We start from the raw sequence: 22,953 nt of genomic DNA, 5'->3' as shown, positions 1-22,953 counted from the left end.
CACCAGGAACTCAGAGGTGCTGCGGGCTTGCAGCCGTGCCCACCCGGGGCCAGTGTCAGCTGGGGTGTGTGCCCGCTGGGGACAAGAACATCTCCCTGAGAACTCTCTAGGGCAGGAGAGAGGCAGTTCAGACCCCGAGGACAGAGGACATGTGCACCTCCAGGAAGATTGCCTGAAGGCCAAGCAACTGGCTATAAATGTTTAAACCAGCTCTATTTCTGGTCCCTTCCCTAAACTGAACTAGAGCAGGAAAAAAAAATGGCTCTGCTACCAATTCTCAATTCTCTTCCACCGCTGATACCCCCGATGCCACCATTCCCTCACCTTCCCCAATGCCCCCCACTCCAGCCCCACACAAAAGAGCCCCCAGCTCCTTCCAAGGACTCCTTTGTTCGAAGCCACAGAGGCCACTGCAGCAATACTAGGATTTTGCTGCTGGCAAATATATCACATCTCATTATCAACAATGCTCTATCTGTGCCCCTCTGAAATGGCACTAGCAAAACCTAATATTCTCCTGAGAAGGCACACAAGGGAGGAAATGACCCAGAGCCCTGCTCCTGCCCTGCCCGCCTCTGACCATCCACCACATCTCAGTCTCTGTTGCAAAGACACACTAAGCAAAGGACTCAGGGGGTGCTTCCTCATTCTGATCACCTCCAAGGGAGACAGGTGGACTCATGATTTAATGGGCAGATTTCACTGAGGAAGAGCCAGACCTTGGGGGGAGGACTGTTTTTTTCTGCCTATACTGAACCAATTCAAACATCAGCATACATCTGAAAGTTTCTGTGATACAGACCAGCTATAGCTTTTCACCTGAAAGGATCCTTAATACTTGGATGATATTCCGTCAGGTGGGTATTTCTTAATTTAACTATCATCAGTTTCTGAAGTTGAGCTTAAGTTCCAACTTTTCGGTATTGCTGAAATGAATTATGCTCAAATAAACATCTTTATATATAAATCTCAGCCTGTGGTTTAGAATTTAATTGTGTCTACTGCTTAATGTGAATTACAACTTTAAAACCCTTATATTGTAAGTTCACTGAAGGAAGAACCTACCTCTGACATACTTTTGTTTCTTCTACAGACCCTATCTAAAACATAAGGGCCCAAAGTGTTCGCTGATTATTTTAGATTTGTTTTAGAGGAAGAAAAAGTTCAATGACCAGAACAGTTAATTCCAGCACTGAAAATTTTCTCATTCATTCATCCATCCATCCGTCCAGGCACCTACTACTGAAGAGGCACTATATTCGATACTGAGGGTTAAAAGACACAAAAGACGTGCATAGGTTTATAGGAGCACCTGAAGTTTTCTCATCTGGGAATAACTCTCTAAGTGACATGTTAAGGGATATATAATAAGCAATGCACAGCCCCACTTTCTGTACAGGACCAACTCTCAGCCCACCCTCCCCGCCCCAAGGAAAAGTATGCTCTTCTGAGTGGACAGAGCCCAGGACATTCTCAGGACACGTTTTACTGGTTGGTCACATTACTGTGTCTTACAAAACCCTGCTCTTCTCAAGTGCTTCCTCTTCTAGGTGGTCAGGTGTGCCTTTATGCATCTGTCACACCTCTAGCTAGAACTGCAGCTCCAGGTATGACCAAATACGCTGGTCTCAAGATTCAGAGCATTGAGAGGGGGGTGCTTTGGGAGGTGAGGGTGGGCAGAAAGTCCTATTAAGGACCCAAGACTAAAGCCAAGTAGAACAGTTTCATCTTTCACCCCGGTTCTGCTTTAGGAGAAGGGCACTTGCACAGGTCTTAACAAAACAGTATTTTTCTTTTCTTTTTAGGGCTGCACCTATGGCATATGGAAGTTCCCTTTGCTAGGGATCAACTGGAGCTTCAGCTGCCGACCTACACCACAAAACACCACCAGATCCGAGCTGCATCTGTGACTTACACTGCAGGCAGGGCCAGATCCTTAACCCACTGAGGGAGACCAGGGATTGAACCTGCATCCTACGAAGACTACATCAGGTTCTTAACCCACTGAGCCACAACAGGAACTCCACAAAATAATATTTTGATCCTCTTTTCACTCTGGTTTCTTCTTAGTACATCTCTCAAGAATTAGGGTAGGATCTCTCATCTTGGCACTCCTGTCATTTGGGGCAGGGTAACTCTTGGTTGTGGGGAACATCCTGTGCTCTGAGGATATTCAGCAGCATTCCTGGCCTCTACCCACAAGATGCCAGTAGCAACTCCCCCAAGTTGTGACAGCCCAAAATGCTTCCAGACATGGAGACAAAATTCCCCTGCACCTCCACTGATGAGCACTCCTCCAGGGAGCAAAGGTGGCTGAAAGCAGGCTTGGGTGTCCCTGCGTCCCTGGCCACATAAGCACCTTTAACAACAGGGCTCTTCCTCTGCTATGCAAGATCAGTGTCGGCATACCTTCTGGTGCCAAAGCAATGAGGCTATATGCTAAGTCCCATAAAAAGAAGTTCAAAGGAGTTCCCATTGTGGCACAGTGGTTAATGAATCCGACTAGGAACCATGAGGTTGCGGGTTCGATCCCTGGCCTTGCTCAGTGGGTTAAGGATCTGGTGTTGCCGTGAGCTGTGGTGTAGGTTGCAGACGTGGCTCAGATCTCACATTGCTGTGGCTCTGGCGTAGGCCTGTGGCTACAGCTCCGGATCGACCCCTGGAGCTTGGGAACCTCCATATGCCACGGGAGCGGCCCAAGAAACGGCAAAAAGACAAAAAAAAAAAAAAAATCAAAGCCTTCCACCTTTCTGTATTCAGAGGAACACAGTGCAGAGTAACTCAGGAGGTTCCATGAGTACAGACATGATTATCTGTCCCGAGGCTGTATCCTCAGATGTAACCACTTAACCAGGAAACATCACTGAATAATCACAAAGAGGCTTACTTCCACGAAGTTCAAAAATCTCCCCAATCAACATGAAGCAGGGTTCAGCCAAGGCATCTTTCCTTCCGTCCACATCATCACCATAATCTGACAGGTCACTGTCCTCCTCTATCTCCTCCTGGGGGAACAGAAAAGTCACAGGAAGCAGGTCACTCACCCCAGAAAGGTATCAGAGTTCCTCTCCTCCAACTGTCAATTCCAAGCTGTGCTCATATTTCAACCTCACATAGCCCTTCAACCCTCCTACATGCAGAAATCTATGCATTTTTAAAAAGAGGCCAAAGTACATCTAACCTCAGGGAAAAGCCTGATCTGAAAGCCTTGTTCAAGGTCTAAAATTATTCTGGGGGGTTCCCGTCATGGCGCAGTGGTTAACAAATCCAACTAGGAACCATGAGGTTGCGGGTTCGATTCCTGGCCTTGCTCAGTAGGTTAAGGATCCAGCATTGCCGTGAGCTGTGATGTAGGTCACAGACACAGCTCGGATCCCAAGTTGCTGTGGCTCTGGCGTAGGCGGGAGGCTACAGCTCCGATTGGACTCCTGGCCTGAGAACCTCCATATGCCACGGGAGTGGCTCAAGAAAAGGCAAAAAGACCAATATAAATAAATAAATAAATAATAAAATTATTCTGAAAAACCTCTGTCACTATACTAATGAGTGAGTCGATTAACAAAATAGTTTTCTAACCATTTTGAGTTTTAAAAGTAAGGCCTTTTAATTTAAATGATTTTAGTCTCCATGTGTTTGTGTTTTTTGCAGTTTTTTTCTTGTTGCTGATTTCTAGTCTTACAGTGTTGTAGTGATAAAAAATGCTTTACAAGATTTAAATTTTCTTTAATTTACTTAGGCTTGGTTTGTGGCCCACTAGTTCCATGTGTGCTTGAGAAGAATGTGCATTAAATGATTTTAAATTCACTTTTTTTTTAAAAGACATGTATATTTTAAAGTAATTTATTTTCAAATTTCTGATTCAAGCTTTTATTCTGTATTTTAGCCAGTCCCATCTCATCTGTATATCAGCAAATTTCAGCTGAAAACACATTATACGCCAGCTATTGGGCTAGTGTAATAGCTGGCGTGGCCCACAGCTCTGTGGGGAGGCAACCAGTATACGCGTGGCTGTTTCTACAAGCAGGATGAAGTGCTGAAACAGGGGTGCAAATATTGGGCAGTAGAACGACAGATATTCATTCCAATGTCTGCAGAGAGGTGGCAGCTGAAGCTATGGGATCTAGCGACAGGGCTCTGGGGGGCCGGGTGAGCAGAGAAGAAGGCTGGGGAGTCAAGAGGCAGGAGGAGTCCCCCAAACGCCACAGCGTGATTACAAGTCCAGCAGCATCCAATGCTGCCGAGGGTGGTGGAGCTGCAGATGGAGAGGAGGCCACTGGTCAGTCACCGGCCTCCCTTTCAGAGAGCAGTTCCTGGAGCGACTGGGCCATAGTGTAAATCCCAAGAGGTTCAGAGAGAAGTGGGAGATGATGGAGGAGACGGGGCCGAGTGCGGTCAAACACTGCATATGCGGCCATGAGGAAAGAGGCAGGAGAGATGCTTGGAGGCTTGGGATGCAGTAAAGCAGATGCTCCTTTTCATTGTTGGTTCCTTCTGTCCAAACTCATTAAACCAACGCTGGTGAAGAGGCGGTGGCATCTGGCACTGAACTAAGAAGGTACCCAATTTTGGAGACAGGCTCGTGCAACTTGCTGGAGAGCCAAGTGAGGGGCCCCAGCAGCCTCAGCGCAGGAAGGAGCTCACCCTGGAGGGACGCTGCAGGCCAGGAAGGAGGTGGCGAAGGTCTGCCATGTCTCTCTTCCTTCACCCACACACATCATTGCTACGTTCATGTTGCTTCAGAATATTCTATGACTTTCCATTCCCTGAGAATAAAGCCTGAACTCTCAGCTCGGCACAGCCTTACCCCTCCCTTCTGCTTTTTGCCTCGTCTTCCGCCAGCCCCACTCACTACGGGAGCCCTCTCCGCAAACAAAGACATACTGACTGTTCCCCAGTCACATCCTCCTCTCCCGAACCTATTAGCACCAACTCCTCCATGATGACAGCCCTGTCCACCCACCTACCTGGTTGTTAATTCTGTCCCTAAATATGACAGCAGTGATAACTGAAATGTTTTTTCTTTTTCCCCATTTGTAGCAAACTTTCAACAAATATCTGCTACTTCAAACAGCCTTCAATACATTTGCTTAAATATGCTTCACAAACAGCACAACCTTCAAACAGCTCACCTCCTGATGGGAGAAGAAGTCACGAGGGAGTCTTTCCAAAAATGAGGATAATGAAAAAGTGGATTTTTTCCCCTGCACGTCAATAACCTTGAGGTAGTCAGGAGAAGGGCTCAAAAAGGCATAAAGTGCTTCACTCTGACACAGTCTTTCATCTGAAAGCAGATTCTGTGGGAGAAAGAGGATTAATTCCTCCTATGATAGGAACAGGTCTGTGCTCTGGGAGCCACGAGAAGTAAAGGCAAAGAGTTGAAAGGACATTTACTTTCATCGTTAATTCTGAACCTAAAACCACTTCCCTCTGCCCCGAAGATAAAATACATCAGCTCAATTCTCACTGATCTTAATAGCAAATAACCCTCTCTAGATTAACCCAGTGCCTGAATCACTGCAGGCAGGAGACAGTGTGCAGCAAACAGAACTCACTGCTCAGGGCAACATAAAGTTTCACGTTGTGCACTCTGCCCTGGATCCCAGGGCCACCACCTTTGAAAGTCAACTTTCACTCATTTGTGTTTGAACACTGTACATATTTGCATATCACACGGTGGATTCCACTTGACTCCCTTTCCAGGCTCTGTGCAGACTTTGCCCATCAGCGGAAAAAAAAAGAGCTTTGAGTTGTCTCATGGTAGGAAGGAACTACTGGGAGTAGTTTTCTGTCCCTGTGCTGCCATACTCCACAGGCAGTGCTTGTTTACATAATTATACAACTGTTTTTACTGGTCCATAACCTGGAAATTTCCTAAAGTTCTCAATACACTTCTCTGGCCTTAAGAGAGAGGGAAGGAGAACAGGCAGCAAGTGTGTGTGTACAAAGCCAGTGCTACTGGTAAGACGGGAGAGTCACCAATGCGACCACAAGAATGTGTAAATGTCTAACATTCAAAGATACAGGGTTGGAGTTCCTGTTGTGGTGCAGTGGTTAATGAATCCGACTAGGAGCCATGAGGTTGTGGGTTCAATTCCTGGCTTTGCTCAGTGGGTTAAGGATCCAGCATTGCCGTGAGCTGTGGTGTAGGTTGCAGACGCGGCTTGGATCCGTGTTGCTGTGGCTCTGGTGTAGGCCGGCAGCTACAGCTCTGATTCGACCCCTAGCCTGGGAACCTCCATATGCCACAGGAAGCGGCCCTAGAAAAAGACAAAAAAAAAAAAAAAAAAAAAAAAAAAAAAACCAAGACACAGGGTTTAGGAAAAAATGAACCAGTGGAGACTTTGCTGCATGAATGGAGACTTTGCTGCATGAATCCCCTGGGGGGATGGTCCATGATGTTCACATTATATTTGTCCCAGATGAAGGTTGAAACTGATAAACCCCATGACCCACCCTAGAAAGGGTACCTCTGAGGGTACCCAATACTGCCACATTGGGGATGGGGGTCCGAGGGTCACCCCCAGAATTCTAGTAGCTCTCAGCTTCCCATGTCCTGAGGAAGACTGGCCTGAAGGTGAAGTGCTGCCTCAGACATAAGGAAGGGGGTTAGGCAATGGGCAGGTGGTGTCACTGTGTCCCTCCTGCCTTCCCTGGCCCCAGAGCCTTTATGCTTCTATAGAGTATTAAATGTTCAGTTATGTGAAGGTGGATTAGAAGGAGGGAGACAGTCCCCTACCTTGATCTCCTTTGGCTAATCTATTCTCCAACACCATTTTATAAAATAGTAGGAAATGATAACAAATGGTTAAGTTTCAAATAATAAAAGCAGGAAGTACCCCTGTGGCACAGTGGGTTAAGGATCTGGCATTGCCGCAGCTGTGGTGTGGGTTCAATCCCTGGCCCGGGAACTTCCACGTGCTGCGAGTGCAGCCACAAAAATTATACTATCAATATAAATAATGAAATCGTTAAGGATGAAAAGTCTTTGGACTAAGTTATATTCTATTATGAAGGAAAATAACCAAGCTGAATATGTATGAAGAGTTAGAAATGTTCTCACATTTGTGAGGCAAGGTATAATTGGGGTTTTACAATTTTTAAGCTGAGGATGGAATCCTATTCCCAACTCCTTCCCCCCAAAAGCTCAGGGCATGTTATTCTATTACTGGGGAGACCTAAGAGGGATACGCAGCAGACAATGAAGAGTGTAAAGCACTCCGGGGAGAGAGAACAGCAGTGCACACCCAGAAGTGGGTGCAATTATTGTATTTCCTGAGGGAAATCAATCTATCTATCCATCCACGTACACACACGTATATATGCACATACATTTTTATAAATTACATACATTTAAAGAGAGAGAAAGGTATGAGAGAAAAAGTGAAACTGATAACACTTGCAAGGCAACTCTGGCTTAAGTTATATACTCTAACTATGATCCATACTTCTGATTCAGTTGAATATACTTTAATATAGCCCTTACTAAGAATTTGGCAACATCTGCTATCAAGTCTCAGGTCTTATAGCTGCTACTGCATTGGCAAAAAATGTTTGATGAGGCAAAGGTTCACACCCCCTAAGAACTATAAGGGCTTTGAAGTCCACAGTTTGAGCAACTAACTATACTCTGAGTACAGAGGCATAGCTAAGGGAAAAATAAATAGTGGTTGCCATTGGAGACAGCATACCTTTGTCTGGTCTTATGCTCTACAAATAGACTGAAGAAAAACAAGTGTTTAGAGGAAATTAGGAGGCTATCTTTAGGCTCTTGGGGTGGGCAAAGACTTCTTAACATGCACAAAAAGCATTAACCATAAAAGGAAAAAAATGGATAAATGGACTAAATTAAAATCAAGAACTTATTCTCTTTAAAAGAACTCATTAAGAGAGTGAAAAGGCACAGAAAGATTTCTGAGCACATATGCTCTGACAAGAGATGCACATCCAACACTCCCAAAAACTCCTGCAAACCCATACAGAAGAGACAGGAGACTACACAGGAAAGTAGACACAACTTTAACGTCACAAAAGAGACCATGCAGTGTGGAGCCATCAGCATCCCACATGCTGCTGGAGAAAGTATACTACTATGACCACTGCAAAAACCTGAAAAACCTAAAGCCCAAGGATTACCCAGCAGCTTGTCACCAAAGACAAGTCCTAGAAGCATGAACCCATGCTCTTCCCAACAGGCACCGCCCGGAGACCTGCTAAAGGCCCAGCAACAGGGGCCTGGAGAGGCTGGGGGGTATTGGCACCAGCAGAAGCCCACCAACAATGAAACTGAAAATGAAATTAAAGAACGACCTGCAACTACAGAAACATGATGGGAGAACCTCGGGAACAAGATCTGAGTGAAGGGACTCAGATGGAAGGGGAACCACACCACGTGATCCCTTCACATTAAGTTCAAAAACTGCAGTGATGTATGGTGGGGGCCAGGACCGTGGTCACCTGTGGTGAGGCTGCCCGGCTGGGACTGGGTGCTAGTTACAAGGGGTGTTCAGTTTGTTAAACTGGAGAAAGTTATACAAATGGTATCTGCATTTTCTGCATGTCTAGTATATTTTAACAATGAAAAAAAACAACCAAGCAAACCCAAAACCCAAAGATATTTTCAACATGTGAGAACAGAAAGCAAACAGGCAAACTCTTTGATATAGTTTAACCCCAAGTAACCGATGTTCCCTCCCATGTGCAAACTTTTTCAGTTGCTTACCTGTAAAAACTTATTTAATTGATTCTTTGACTTTTCCATAAACTTTTGATCTATAGATTTGAAAGGCAGCTTGCTAAGAGAAGGCAACTGGACTTTTTTTAAAGAAGGGAAACACTGTGAGGGAAAAAAATTAAATGTTAGTATTGTGAAATTATATTTTAATATGAAAAAGATTTTAGATTTTTAATAAGAACAAACCAAATATCCTCCTCTTGTACTTGGCTTCTAGGACTGAAGACACTGAAAACCTACTTGTTCTAATCAGGCTCAAGGAATGTGGAGGAGTGGGATATGTGATGAAAAAAGGAAACGCTGGTCCCTAGACTTACAGACGCCTGGAAGCTGGGAGTCCCGGAGCAGGGCTGAGAAGATGGGTCTGCACAAGCTGCCCAGAGCACGAGGTGCTGGGTATGGACCCCTGCTCATGGCAAGAGGGTTTTTCTCTTTGTTTTGTTTACAACATCTCTAAAAAGTTATCAAGGTTGACAAAAGAAGATGATGGAAAGAGAGAATTACTTGGGTTGCAGCTTTACTACTGCCTTTCAAGGGCAAATTGCAGAACGTAAATGTATCAGTAATAATACAATGTTATAAATAACAACAGACTTCCCTTTGGGGATTAAGTCCTACACTATGCCACACACTGTGCCAGAACTGCTCTGAGTTCGGAGGATCGGGACTATTTCACATGTGAGACACCAGGATCGGGATCAAAGCCCAGATCATCCAACTATAAAGTCTGATCTTGGTGCCAACGCCCACAGGACTTGCCCCTCAGACACTGGGAGAACACTGGGTTCCAAATGCTACAGACTCTGCCGCTTCATTAAGGCTCTGGGGCCACTGGGAAATGCTGAATAAATCAGCTGCTACTGAAAAGGAAGTGAGCACAGACAGAGGCTGCCTGCCGCAGCTTCCTCCTGCTGTCTTCAGCATCAGAGCAGCCCCCGCCAGCCTGGCCACAGCAAGGACGGCCGGTGCAAGTTACTCAGAGCAAAGGTATGTAAGTGCCTCAGCTGGTGGAAAAGGAAACAGTGGCCTTTTCTACACAGCCCAGTAACGCACCTCGAGTACGAGGGCATTCACCCAAGGACTCCAAGGTTCAAGTTCAGGGTAAAATCTGAGGGAAATGAAACAGGCAGTGAGAGGTAGAGGGAAGATTAAGACCACCAGGGACCCACAAAGGTGGTTCCTGTCACAACTGTCAACAGGAAGTGTTCTTCCAAAAAACGAATAAACAAAACAAACAAACAAAAGGAAGAAAAAAGCAAAGGAAAAGAAAAGCTCACACAACAGGAACTATCAAGGGGGAGAGAAGAACCCAGTAATCAGGCCACAGATGAAGAAAGGTAACGAGATGAAAGGGCGGACATGAAATTTTATAAAGTTTGTTTCCTTTAATGCTTCAGTGCAACTGTTTTTGAAAGAAGTTAGTAATTAAAAGAGTTTTTTTAAAAAAATCTCCTAGGAGAAAAGGTGAAAGGAAACAGACATATTTCATTTGCAAAAGAGGGGTCAGTGAGGTGAACACAGGGTTGTACCAGCACCAGTTCATCTGTGCAAGAGAAAAATGGACTTAAATGAAGGTAGAATGACTGAAGAGCTCTTTAATTGCTGGGGTAAAGGGAAATTAGCTCCAGTAGGTGGAGAGTTAGAGGATACTCAACTTCCGAGAAAAATGGAAAAATAACGAATGACGAGCCGGACTCTAGTCCTGGTTTGGCCGTGACGTATACATCCTGTGATAAGTCAATTAAACTCTCTGGGATCAGTTTCCCTCATCTATCAAATAAAAGAACTGACCTATATTAGTGGCTTTCAAACATTTTAAACTAAAACCCACAGTAGGAAACACATACTACACTGCAACCCACACACAGGTGCAGATATACACACTTATACATGTAACACACACACACCCCCACCCACACATGCAGTGTACACACATACATACATATACGACTCAGGCATGCAATACGCACACCATACCTATAGCACATACACCCATACTTAAAATACACACACCCATAAAACTGAAACGAAAGTTCCATGAAGCAATGCTCATATGACCACTGTAGCTGCTACTAAAGGTGATGAGGTTTGCTCTGTGCAGCATATTCCTCTAAAGGCTTTGTACCCGCTTACTCCCTTCATTCTCACAGCAGCTCTGTGAGACAGGTAAGTAGGTACTATCAATATTTGTACTTCCCTGATGAGGAAAAAGAAGCACAAAGAGACAGGGTGACAGGTCCCAGGCCACATAGCTAGTAAGTAGTAAAGCAAGGATCCAAAGTGGATCCAAATTGAGCACCCTGGCTCCAGCATCTTTGCTTTCAATCATGACACTTTGGAGTTCCTGTCGTGGCTCAGTGGTTAATGAATCCGCGACTAGGAACCATGAGGTTGCGGGTTCAATCCCTGCCCTTGCTCAGTGGGTTAATGATCCGCTGTTGCCGTGAGCTGTGGTGTAGGTTGCAGATGCGGCTCGGATCCCACGTTGCTGTGGCTCTGGTGTAGGCTGGCGGCTATGGTCCGATTGGACCCCTAGCCTGGGAACCTCCATATGCTGCAGGAGCAGCCCAAGAAATGGCAAAAAGACAGGAAAAAAAAAATCATGACACTTTACAGATTAATTCCTTTATGTGATGAAATGTCTTCTATTCTATTCTCTTTCTATTGCTGCAAAATCCATAAACCCATAACTGCTCTCACCAGCCACTAATGGGTCACGACTGGCAGCTTGGAAACCACTGCCCATAGATTATCCCCAGCTCTCTTCCAGCTCTGGGGTTCTGTGGGGTTCGGCAGAGGTCAGACAATTATCTACCCTAAAGGATTTAGACTAGACCCTAGATGCTTGCTCTCTGAATAAAAATGCCACTTTGCCAGTATCAACAGCACAGGAGAAAGGTCAATCAGCTTCCTTGTGTGTAAAAACTGAAGTAAGCCCTTAAATCTCTTCTTGCTCAGTAATTCTAAATCTGTGTTCACAGGTATTCATACCTCACTAAGTTTCCGGTGTAAATTTTGAAATTCACTGAGCCTCCTGGGGACTGTCCAGTTCTTAGTTTCAACTCCTCCCACTTCTTGTAGGCTAACCGTGACAAAGTAACAGGGCATTTGTTCACCATTCTCTTCTGTAACCTTGGAAAAGCAGACACAACAGCAACAAGCGTGGTGAGCAGAACAGTTAAGACTTTTAAGTGTCCCCCACACTCTTCATCTGCCTGGTGTGTACGTCCCACCCAATCTCCAACACTTGAAAACGATGGGTCCTGGAGTTGCCGTTGTGGCTCAGAGGGTTAAGGACCCAATGTTGTCTCTGTGACGACGTGGATTCGATCCCTGGCCTGGCACAGCAATTTAAGGATCCAGCATTCCTGCAAGCTGCAGCGTAGGTCACAGATGCAGCTCGGATCCAACATTGCTGTGGCTGCAGCATAGGCCAGCACCTGCAGCTCCAATTTGACCCCTGGCCCAGGAACTGCCATATGCCGCAGGTGTGGCCATAAGGAAAAAAAAAAAAAAAAAAGAAAATTATGGGTTGTATTCTGGAAGGTAGGTTATGTTATACAGCACAGCTGACCTTAAACTGAGGGATTATCTGGGCAGGCCTATCCTAACCACACAAGGCCTTTCAAAGCAAAGCGCTTTCTCTGGCAAGTGGTAGAGGAGTCAGAGGAAACACAAGAAGGATTTGATTTGTTGTACCAGCGTGAAGATGGGAAGGGACACGGGGATAGGCTCTGGGAGTATCTCCAGAAACTGAGAACACCACCCCACTGACATCAAGAAACACAGACCTCAGTCCCACCAGCAAAGGGAGCTGAACTCTGCCAACGACTGGAATGAACTTGGAAGTGGATTTTCCCCATGTTCTCCAGGCAAGAACTCAGTCTCGTCCATAACTTGATTTCAGCCTCACGATACAGTGAGCAGAGGATAGTCACACAGCACTGGACTTTCAACCTGCAGAACTGTGAGCTTAATAATGGGTGATGTTTTGAGCCATGCATTGTGTGGTAATTTGCTATGCAGCAAAAGAAAACTAACATAGCAAACCTAATACCCTGTGTTTCCTTGAAAAAGCAAATTAACAGTAAGCAAACAGATGTGATAGACCAAAACCTCTCCCAGAGGATGGGGCCTTCCCCAGTTTAACATGGGATTCAACAAACCATGATTTCCATTTTCACATAATTGCATATTGGGAAACATAACTTCTTCTCAACTAAGAGAATTCTTAAACATCTATGCACACAGTCTAGCACAATTCAGAATAGGCCACTATTGCTTTTAATTTGGATAAGAGGAGAAACAAAAAGAAAATACACTGAATTTAGCTTGAATTAGTAAATGAACCAAATGAGAGAGAAAGAGTCAACAGAAAGATAGGCAAAGGAATGAGAGGCCAGACTTGCTGGGCACCAGCTGAGTCCCCTGTGAGGATGGGAGGTGGAAGCACAGACAGGCCTTGGGCTGCCTGGGACCCCACAGCTCACAGGGGGCTCAGCTGGTCTCAGAACCTGGAGAGCCCGATATGAGGTAAACACATCTTCCACATTCCCATATGGGGCTGCTTCTTGAACTCCTAACAATCAGGTGACTCCTCTGTGTCCACTTCCATTATCTTGTCTGGGATCAAGGTTACAGCAAGTTCCTGAGTAACAACTGATCACCAGGGCAAAGTGCCTCATGAGAATGCTTCCTCCTTCCCTCCCTCCCTCCTCCCTTCAGTATTTGTCTCTGGACGATTATTTTAATAAATTGTGAAATGTCAGAGGCAGCTCTAGGCAAAACTTGGGAGGTGACAGAATTTGCGTTCCTCTCCCACCCTCTGTTATCTCTTGACATTACATACCCTGAGCCGACCCCTTCCTAGACTTCCACTCTAAACATAATTACACCTGTTGGTGATCAAGCGTTTCTACATGGCTCTCCAAGGCTCTGCTCCATGGCCCCTGCCTCTCCTCAGGAAAGGTAACTGCCCTGCAGTTCATCTTAATGTGAATGTCCATGCATGCCAAAGACCCAGTAAGCTCTCACATAATGCATGTGCTTTCAGGGTGGCTTTTGGAAAATGTGTGCTATTTTGCTACCTAAACTAGATGTGAATTTAAAACTGTAAAACTTTTTTACATTTCAGTAAAAATGAAATGAGATAAAATAAAATCACAGTTAAAAAGAGGGGAAAAAAAAGAATGAACATCAGATAGTGAATTTAAGCCCTCCCCCCAGGAAGCATGTCAGGGATGGGAAAAGCAGGGATGGATAAAAATAAGTTGGAAAGGCCATCATCAAAAGGTCTACAAACAATAGGTGCTGGAGAGGGTGTGGAGAAAAAAGAACCCTATTACGCTCTTGCTGGGATTGTACATTGGTGCAACCACTGTGGAAAACAGTATGGAGATGCCTCAGACAACTACAAATAGAACTACCATTTGATCCAGCAATCCCACTCCTGGGCATCTCCCCAGAGAAAACCATGACTCGCAAAGACACGTGTACTCCCGTGTGCATTCCAGCACTATTTGCAGTAGCCAAGACATGGAAACAACCTAAATGTCCATTGACAGAGGAGTGGATCAAGAAGATGTGGTACATATACACAGTGGAATATTACTCAGCCATTAAAATGAACGGAATACCAGCATTTTTAGCAACATGGATGGACCTAGAAACTATCATGCTAAGTGAAGTCAGCCAGACAATGAGACACCAACATCCATTGCTTTCACTGACATGTGGAATCTGAAAAAAGGACAGAATGAACTTCTTTGCAGAACAGATACTGACCCACAGACTTTGAAAAAGTTATGGTTTCCAAAGCAGACAGTTCGGGGGTGGGAGGATGTGCTGGGGTTGTGGGATGGAAATCCTATAAAGCTGGATTGTGATGATCATTGTACAACTATAAATGTAATAAATTCATTGAGTAATTAGCCACTTGAAACAATGATGGGGCCAAACAGTCACACCGTCTTACTCAGAATCTTGTCATCTGTATGCTCTGAGGTGAACCTGACTTTTATCTCCAGGTTTTGATAGTCAGGTGAATTGGGAAGGAAGAAGTTGTCAACATTAACAATTTAAATGCCTATAAGCAACTTTCCTTTAAATGAAATTAGTTTTACAGACAAAAGAAAAGAGATAGAGTGTATTCTAGAAACCATTTTCCCATATCCCTCAGAGAACAGCAAAATATTTTCTAGTTTAAAGGAAAAAATATTCATTATTAAAGATCTTAGCACTACTGATACTTGAGCCACTGCAGTCAGCAGGACAGATCAATCAGAAACACATTAAAAATTTTTCATCTCCAAATTTCAAGTGGTGCATCCCATTTTATTTCAACTCTCAATGGTAAAGCCAATTAGTAATTCAAGGACATTAACTGTTCCTATGAAAGTTGCTTATGATTCCAGGGAACAAAGACAACTTAGTGTCTGCAGTGGAGGGAGATCAAATAGATATGAGGCAACCCAGTAATAGTTCCCAGTCATGGGCAAATCAGAGTGAAAATGCAGGGTGAGGAAGACAGGACAAATGCAGTCTAAAAGAACAAATGAAGTTTTCTATTCCCAACCTTAATTCTCTAGGACAAAATCTTATCTGATAAAGTCAAACTTAAAAGTCTGGGAATAAATGCCTAAAAAATTGAGAAGAAAAGCAGCCAAACCTACCTCTCCACTGGTGATGGAGGCCTTCCACATGCCAAGGTTCTCGCACCACCAATCTGTTCTTGCCATGTGCAGCTGAAGATCTGTGCGTTCTTTCTCTATTAGAATTATCTCCTCCTTCAACTTAGAAACAATCTGCCACAGGGAAAACACCCTGGGAGTTATGAAACCATTTAAAATGCTATGCAATGCACCAAAGTAGCAGGGTACAAAACCAACACACAAACATCGGCTGTGTTTCTATACACTAAAAATGGATAATCCAAAAAAGGAAATAAACAATTCCATTTACAGTAACATAAAAAATAATAAATTATTTAGCAATTAACTTAAGCAAGGAGGTGAAAGACTTCTACAATGAAAAATGCAAAACACTGATTAAAAAAAATTAAAGAAGACATATATGAATGGGAAGACATCCCATGTTCATGGACTGGAAGACTAAATATTACTAAGGTGTTAAGGCTACCCAAAACAATCTAGAGATTCGATGTGACCCCTATCAAAATCCCAATGATGTTTTTGCATAAATAGAAAAATTCATCCTAAAATTTAACTGGAATCTCAAGGGAGGCTAAATAACTAAGACAATTTTGAAGAAAGACAACAAAGTTGGAGGACTCACACTTCCTGATTTCAAAATTTATTGCAAAGCCACATGAATGAAAATGGTGTGCCATGCCACTGCCATAAAGACAGACACACAGACCAACAGAACAGAAAGCCATGAAATAAACCCTCAAGTATATGGTCAAATGATTTTTGGAAAAGGTGCCAAGACCATCAAAGAGAAAAGGGCAGTCTTTTTAACAAATGATGCTCAGAAAATTGGATCATCAGCCACGTGCAAAACAATGAAGTGGGTCCTTACCTAATACCATATAGGACAATTAAGATAGATAAAAGAGCTAACTGTAAAACTAAAATTATAAGATTCTTAGAGGAAAACATGGGGGAACTTAATGACATGGGACTGGCAATGATTTCTTGGCTATGACACCAAAGGAACAGGCAGCAAGAGAAAATACAGGCAAATTGGACTTCATCAATTTAAAAACTTCTGTGCAAAGAAGACTATCAACACAGTAAAAAGGCAACCACAGAATGGGAGAAAGTATTTGCAAATCATATATTTAATATTTAATAAGGGATTAATGTGCAGAATGTATACAGAACTCAAATTCAATTCCCCCCAAAAAACAAACAACCTGATTAAAAAAATGGGCAAAGTTAAAAAAAGGGGGGGGGGGACAAAGTCCTTGAATGGACATTTCTTCAAAGAAAACAGATAATGGCCAAAAAGCACACAGAAAGATGCTCAACATTACTAACCATTAGAGAAATGCAAATCAAAACCACTATGAGATACCACCTCACACCCATGAGAATGACTGCTATAAAAAACCAGAAAGTTGGAGTTCTCACTGTGGGTTAAGAATCCAACTGCATTGGCTAGGTTTGCTGCGGAGGTGCGGGTTTGCTCCCTGGCCCAGCAGTGGGTTATAGGATCTGGTGTTGCCAAAGCTACAGTTCAGATTCAATCCCTGCCCAGGAAATTCCACATGCCTCAGATGCAGCCACTAGAAAGAAAACAAAAGAAAAAAAAATAAGAAAACAAAACAAGAACGGCAAGTAACAAGTGCTGGTAAGGATACAGAGAACTGGAACCCTTATGTGTTGCTGGTGAGAAGGTAAAATGGTGCAGTTGCTATGGAAAACACTGTCCTCAAAAAATTAAAAACAGAATTACCATATGACCCGGCAATTCCACTTCTGGGTGTGTACCTCAAAGAACTGAAGGAGATATCTGTACATCTATGTTCATGGCAGTGTTTTTCACAAGAGCCAAAATGTGGAAGCAAACCAAGTGTCCATTGATGGATAAATGAATAAACTCAACTGTTGTATATACATGCAACTGAACATGAGCCTTAAAAAGAAATGAAATTCTAACACATGCTATACCATATGGATGAACCTTCAGTACTTTAGCCTGAATCTTGAAGACATTATGCTAAGTGAAATAAACCAATCACAAAGGACAAATACTGTATGACTATACTCACAGGAGGTACTTGGAGTAGTTAAACTCATAGAAGACAAAAAGAGAAAGGCAGTTGCCAGGGGCTGGGGAGGGGGCGTGCAGAGAGATGGAAAGTTTTTGTGAAATGGGTTCAGAGTTATAGTTTTCCAAGTTGGAAATGAATTCTAGAGATGGATACATAACAATGCGAATACAACTTAATGCCAGTGAATTGTACACACGGTAAAGTTTATGTTATATATATTTAGCTACAATAAAAAAAATAATTATTTTAAAGAATTCTGTGCTCACCATCTCCTTGGATGTTTTTAGAGAAAGCCTATAGGGTTATGTAACTGTAGTTTGAAGTCAGCAGCTCTGCCTCAAAACCCTCCTGAACATGCAGTCCACGAGGGCCCTTTCCTTCCTCGGAAGCCTGCAGGAAGCACCCCCTGCCCTAGTCACATCCTGCACTTTATCAGCAGCAAGGAGCCATGACTGTTTCATTTTCGTGAGAGTAGGTCTGGCTCCACAGTATGTTTCCTCCCCAAGGGCGGGTGTTTCACTGACTCTTCACAGTGACCAGCACAGCAGGCTGCACGTACTCATCACACAGATTTCTGAACAGAGGTTCAGAAAGTGCCAGAGGAGATTGAGTTGGCAAGGCAGAGCACCAGCCATACCTATATTAGGGAAACCTCCTTGTTGGACCAAAGAGGCATGAACATAAGACAGAAAGCCACACCACCACATAGGTTTGGGGAATGCCAAGTAGTGAGATACTGTTTACATTTTTTAACTTTTAAATTCTGTTGGCTTTTACCAACACAATGTATTTCTTGCATAATTCTGAGAGGTGCTCAAATTGTACTTGCAGCATTTGAAAGGAAAAAAAAAAAAAAAGACTGTCTTTGCATGGTTATCTCACTTTCAAAAACAACTTTGGCACAAATGGAAGCTCTGCCCCTTCCCCAAAGGCACTGTAGGCAAATCAGATAAAAGACAAAGAATTACAGCTGAAGATGGGGAGGGACCCCAAATCATAACGTGCTTTTCTAATTCTACCCCAGAAGTAAAAAAAAAATTGAATTTGGGAGTTCCCGTCGTGGTGCAGTGGTTAACGAATCCGACTAGGAACCATGAGGTTGCGGGTTTGGTCCCTGGCCTTGCTCAGTGGGTTAAAGGATCTGCCGTTGCCATGAGCTGTGGTGTAGGTTGCAGACGCGGCTTGGATCCCACGTTGCTGTGGCTCTGGCGTAGGCTGGCGGCTACAGCTCCAATTCGACCCCTAGCCTGGGAACCTCCATATGCCGCAGGGATGACCCTAGAAAAGGCAAAAAGACAAAAAAAAAAAAAAAAAAAATTGAACTTATGGTTAAAATTGACCTTTAAAGAAACTCAGGCACTTCTCAACATAAACTGAAGACTACTGTTTATCAAATTAGAAAAAGGGAAACTTTTAAAGACAACCTTGAAAATTGGAAGAGTTACCTTCTTATCAGGTTTTGGCGCATTTTGAATAGAATTTAGAGCTTGCCTTTTATACTCAAGTTTCTCATTTAGTTCTCGTAGTTTGTTTACAGCAAAACTAGCTTGTTCATTAATCCGACTGCTGCCTTCATCCACAGCTTCCTCGCCAGCCTCACCTCCTGGGCCCTGGGGGAAAACATCCCGTGATCCACCATATCTTACAGTGATGGAATGTTCAAGTACATGTCACCTATAGAGTACAGGTTCTATATCATTACAGTACATGGTTCCACAGCACTAGATTCCACTAGGGAAAGAATCTATGGTAGAGAGCCTAGAAGTAGACTGCTTTTTCTCAGCAGAGTGAAAAATCAAAATATTTAGAACCAAAGCAACTAGTATTTATAACTTCAATTAAAAAAAAAAAAACACTTAATAGCCTAGAGAATGTGTACAAAATTCCATACTATTATTTCCTAAATCATACACCCGGAACTTGCACTGAATTACCTTCCCAACTCAACCCACACGTTCTGTGACTGAATTTTGACAAAAACACTGAGACTTGACTTCCTTTTTGGTTTCCTAAGAATATTATGGAAAACTCATGTGAGTCCTTTTAAAATAAAATCTCCAAATTCCCACCGATGGAACTATTTTCAATACATACTTTGCACAGTCCTTCTTTTAAAGATGTATTTTACTAATCAATAGGTAGATTATTTTAAAAGTAAAATGATTAGCATTTGAAAGTGTCTTAGGATTCATAAGGACTACATAACTTGGAAAAATCTGAAGGTTACCAACAAACGTCATATTAGTAATTAAATTCATGGGTAGCAAAAGCATGAAAAGAACTGCTGAGGACTGTCTTCTGATTTGTTTACTCCTCAGTTTTCCTCCAAATTTTTTTCTTCCAATTTTTATTAGTTTTAACAGACAGTAATTTTTTTTTCAAAGAGAAAGGATTAATAATCATAGAACTCTAACCTGTTTTCATTTTTGTATGTTCCAATCTTTGTCCATAAGTATATATACTATGACATTATTCTTCGTCTTGTATACATTTGAGAGGGTATTCTGCCTTTGTGATATAATATGCAATACTGAAAATTTGAGGGTGTTATAGTCTTCAAAATTATAATTGCTACCGCTGCATAGAATCCTACCAATAATAGACTGAGGCATATTCCTCTTGCTATTCCTGCCATGGGTTGATTCTGCATTTTGCTATCCCAGGTGTTAAAACAAGCTTCACTGTGCATTTTATTCCTACATATTAGTCATTTTCATAGGATAAATTTCTAGAAGTAGGATTATTGGAACAAAGAGTGGGAACTTTCAAAAAGTCAGTAATACTTATCCTTCTTTGAATCCTAGGTGAGGTTGGACATTTTTCATGTTTGTTTACTATTCATTACCTTTCATATCAACTGTCAGTTCAAGTCCTTATTCAATTTATCTGTTGAGTACTCATATTTTTACTAATTTGAATAAACTAATTTGAATTTCACAATATTTACATATTAACCATTTGAATTTTGAGGTAGAGAGACAGAGAGTTTTAGCTGTGCCATCCTAAAAATAAAATGTTTTGAACCAATTATTTTAGTGGTTTTACACATTGAAAATGTAAAGAACTAAGCAACAAAACTTTAGATAAAGGTCTTAATGAATGAATTTAACAACAGTCAGAGATAATTGGCTTCTAATACTATCATGAATAAGCATCTGCTTCCTAAGGGCTTGAGATACAGTGAACTGGACAGAAAGAAAGAATCTGAGATAAATTATATTCTATGTAAGGTGGCTCTAAGACACTTTTTCTCTGTACCTTCCAAAGGTTCAAACTCATATAAGTCATCAGTAGAAAAGGAAGATAGGGGAATTCCTGTCGTGGTTCAGTGGAAATGAATCTGACTAGTAATCATGAGGACGCAGGTTCGACCCCTAGCCTCACTCAGTGGGTTAAGGACCCAGCGTTGCTGTGACCTGTGGTGTAAGTCACAAATGCAGCTCAGATCTGGCGTTGCTGTGGGTGTGATATAAGGCCAGCAGCTACAGCTCTGATTCAATTCCCAGCTATCCTGGGAACTTCTATATTCCACGGATATAGCCCTAAAAAGACCAAAAAAAAAAAAAAAGAAAAAAGAAAGAAAAGAAAAGGAAGACGGCAACTGGGACTATCCAAAATGACCCAGGACACTAAGATTAGACTACAGGAATGGCTGGGCAAGGCTACTTCCAAAACATCTTAATTTTATCTGCGTTTTTAAAAACTCCAAACTATTTCCCAAAACTCTTCCTGCATTCTCTACCTCTCATTTTCCCCCCATCCTTTTGGTCTGTTCTGTTGTGGTACTTGATTCTTTTACCTGGCCTATGCCACAAAATGTTCCACCCCACAAATGTTCTGCCCTTACTTTTCAGGAGTCAAACCCAGGTGAGTTTCAGAGAGACAGAGCAGGCAGGGAGGTCTCTGACTCAATTCGGGCTGGCTGTACCCGGCTGGTCAGAAGAACAAAGAAAGAAACACAGAAGACCAGAAGCAACAACATAATCCAAGCTTAAAGTTCCACCTCAAGTCCTGTATATTGAGAGGTGAAGGTACACAAATCTGGCTTATACAACCCATGCCCACATAATCATTTTCAAAACTTACCCACTCAAAAGGGAACAGCAAGTTAAACATGACTCACCATTTCATCCTTGTTGGAAGTCAGCTGCGAGGCAAGCTTTTCTTCCTCTTTCATCATCAATTTCTCATACAGGTCACTGACAATAAATGAAGGGTAATACCTATCCTTCAGGGTCTCATAAACATCTCCCTGGATTTTGCAAAACACGTCAATTCCTTTATTTCCAACAAGACACTGCTGTATTTCTTTGTAAAGTGACTTTTCCACGGATATTTCTTTGCTCTCCACAAAGAAATTCTGATAAATTTCACCAACTAATTGTGGGATTTCACTCTGAAAAGACAGGAAAAAAAGGGAAAGTAAGAAATACCACCTCTGAGAAACACTATTTTATTCTGAATTCTCTGCATTTTAAAGGTGGAAGGAAGACATTTAGAACGCAGGGCGAGTGTGCAGCTTTTAGAATGTGCAGACATTTAGAATGGGGGCCAGTAAGCACACATTTGGGGCCAAGGTGTGAATGTTGAACCCTGAAAAAACAACTGGTGCCTTAAAATGAGCACTTTATGTTGAACAGTTAACAAATATAATTTCTTTTAAAGGCTAGAAGGAAAAAAGTAAGAATAAGAACAGTTCTCTTTCTGCAATCGATTCCTTCTCATAAATCTCAATTCCACAGGAATACAATTTATCAGCTAAATTCAATTTGTCTTTCTCATCTAATATAAATAATTACAATTGCCAAATTCTCACTCCAGAAGAAAGTCAATATAATTGTATAATTTAAGAGAGCAAGTGAAATATTCTTTAGAATGATGACATATTGTAATCAAGCTGATGTTAGATAATTTGGTCTTTTTAAAAAAAGTTTACTTTTTTTTAAAATATAGTTGATTTACAATGTTGTACCAATTTCTGCTGTACAGAAAAATGACTCAGTCATACATATACACACATTCCTTTTCTATTTTTTTTTTTTAAGCGTCACACGGGCTCTTTAATGGGTGTCTGGCGCTACCTGCCACGATACATTCCTTTTCTTATATTATCTTCCATCATGGTCTATCCCAAAAAATGGATATATAGTTCCTGTGCTATACAGTAGGACGTTACTGCTATCCATTCTAAATGTAATAGTTTGCAACATCTAACCCCAAATTCCAGTCCATCCCCCTGCCCCCCGCCCCCCCATCCTCAGAAACCACAAGTGTGCTTTCTATCAGACAGCTTGGTCTTTTTTTTTTTTTTTTGTCTTTTTGCCATTTCTTGGGCCGTTCCCGCAGCATATGGAGGTTCCCAGGCTATAGCTGCTAGCCTACACCAGAGCCAGAGCAACACAGGATCTGAGCCGAGTCTGCGACCTATGCCACAGCTCACAGCCAACACCGGATCCTTAACCCACTGAGCAAGGCAGGGATCGAA

General features: G+C 42.6%; 1 protein-coding gene across 1 annotated transcript in view; it reads right to left on the bottom strand.

Annotated features, from left to right (window-relative positions):
• The window catches only part of SNX25 (sorting nexin 25), an 81,438-nt gene that overhangs the window by 5,787 nt on the left and 52,698 nt on the right, over nucleotides 1-22,953 (bottom strand). The window contains 7 exon segments of the mRNA XM_013984049.2: nucleotides 2,888-3,005; nucleotides 5,130-5,294; nucleotides 8,720-8,833; nucleotides 11,723-11,863; nucleotides 15,403-15,534; nucleotides 18,914-19,078; nucleotides 21,592-21,864. Coding sequence (XP_013839503.2) covers nucleotides 2,888-3,005; nucleotides 5,130-5,294; nucleotides 8,720-8,833; nucleotides 11,723-11,863; nucleotides 15,403-15,534; nucleotides 18,914-19,078; nucleotides 21,592-21,864 — 1,108 coding nt within the window.

Source organism: Sus scrofa, chromosome 15, assembly GCF_000003025.6.
Source record: "Sus scrofa isolate TJ Tabasco breed Duroc chromosome 15, Sscrofa11.1, whole genome shotgun sequence".
Taxonomy (NCBI): domain Eukaryota; kingdom Metazoa; phylum Chordata; class Mammalia; order Artiodactyla; family Suidae; genus Sus; species Sus scrofa.
The sequence above is the reverse complement of the archived record's forward strand: the minus strand, read 5'-3'. Positions and strand labels throughout refer to the sequence as shown.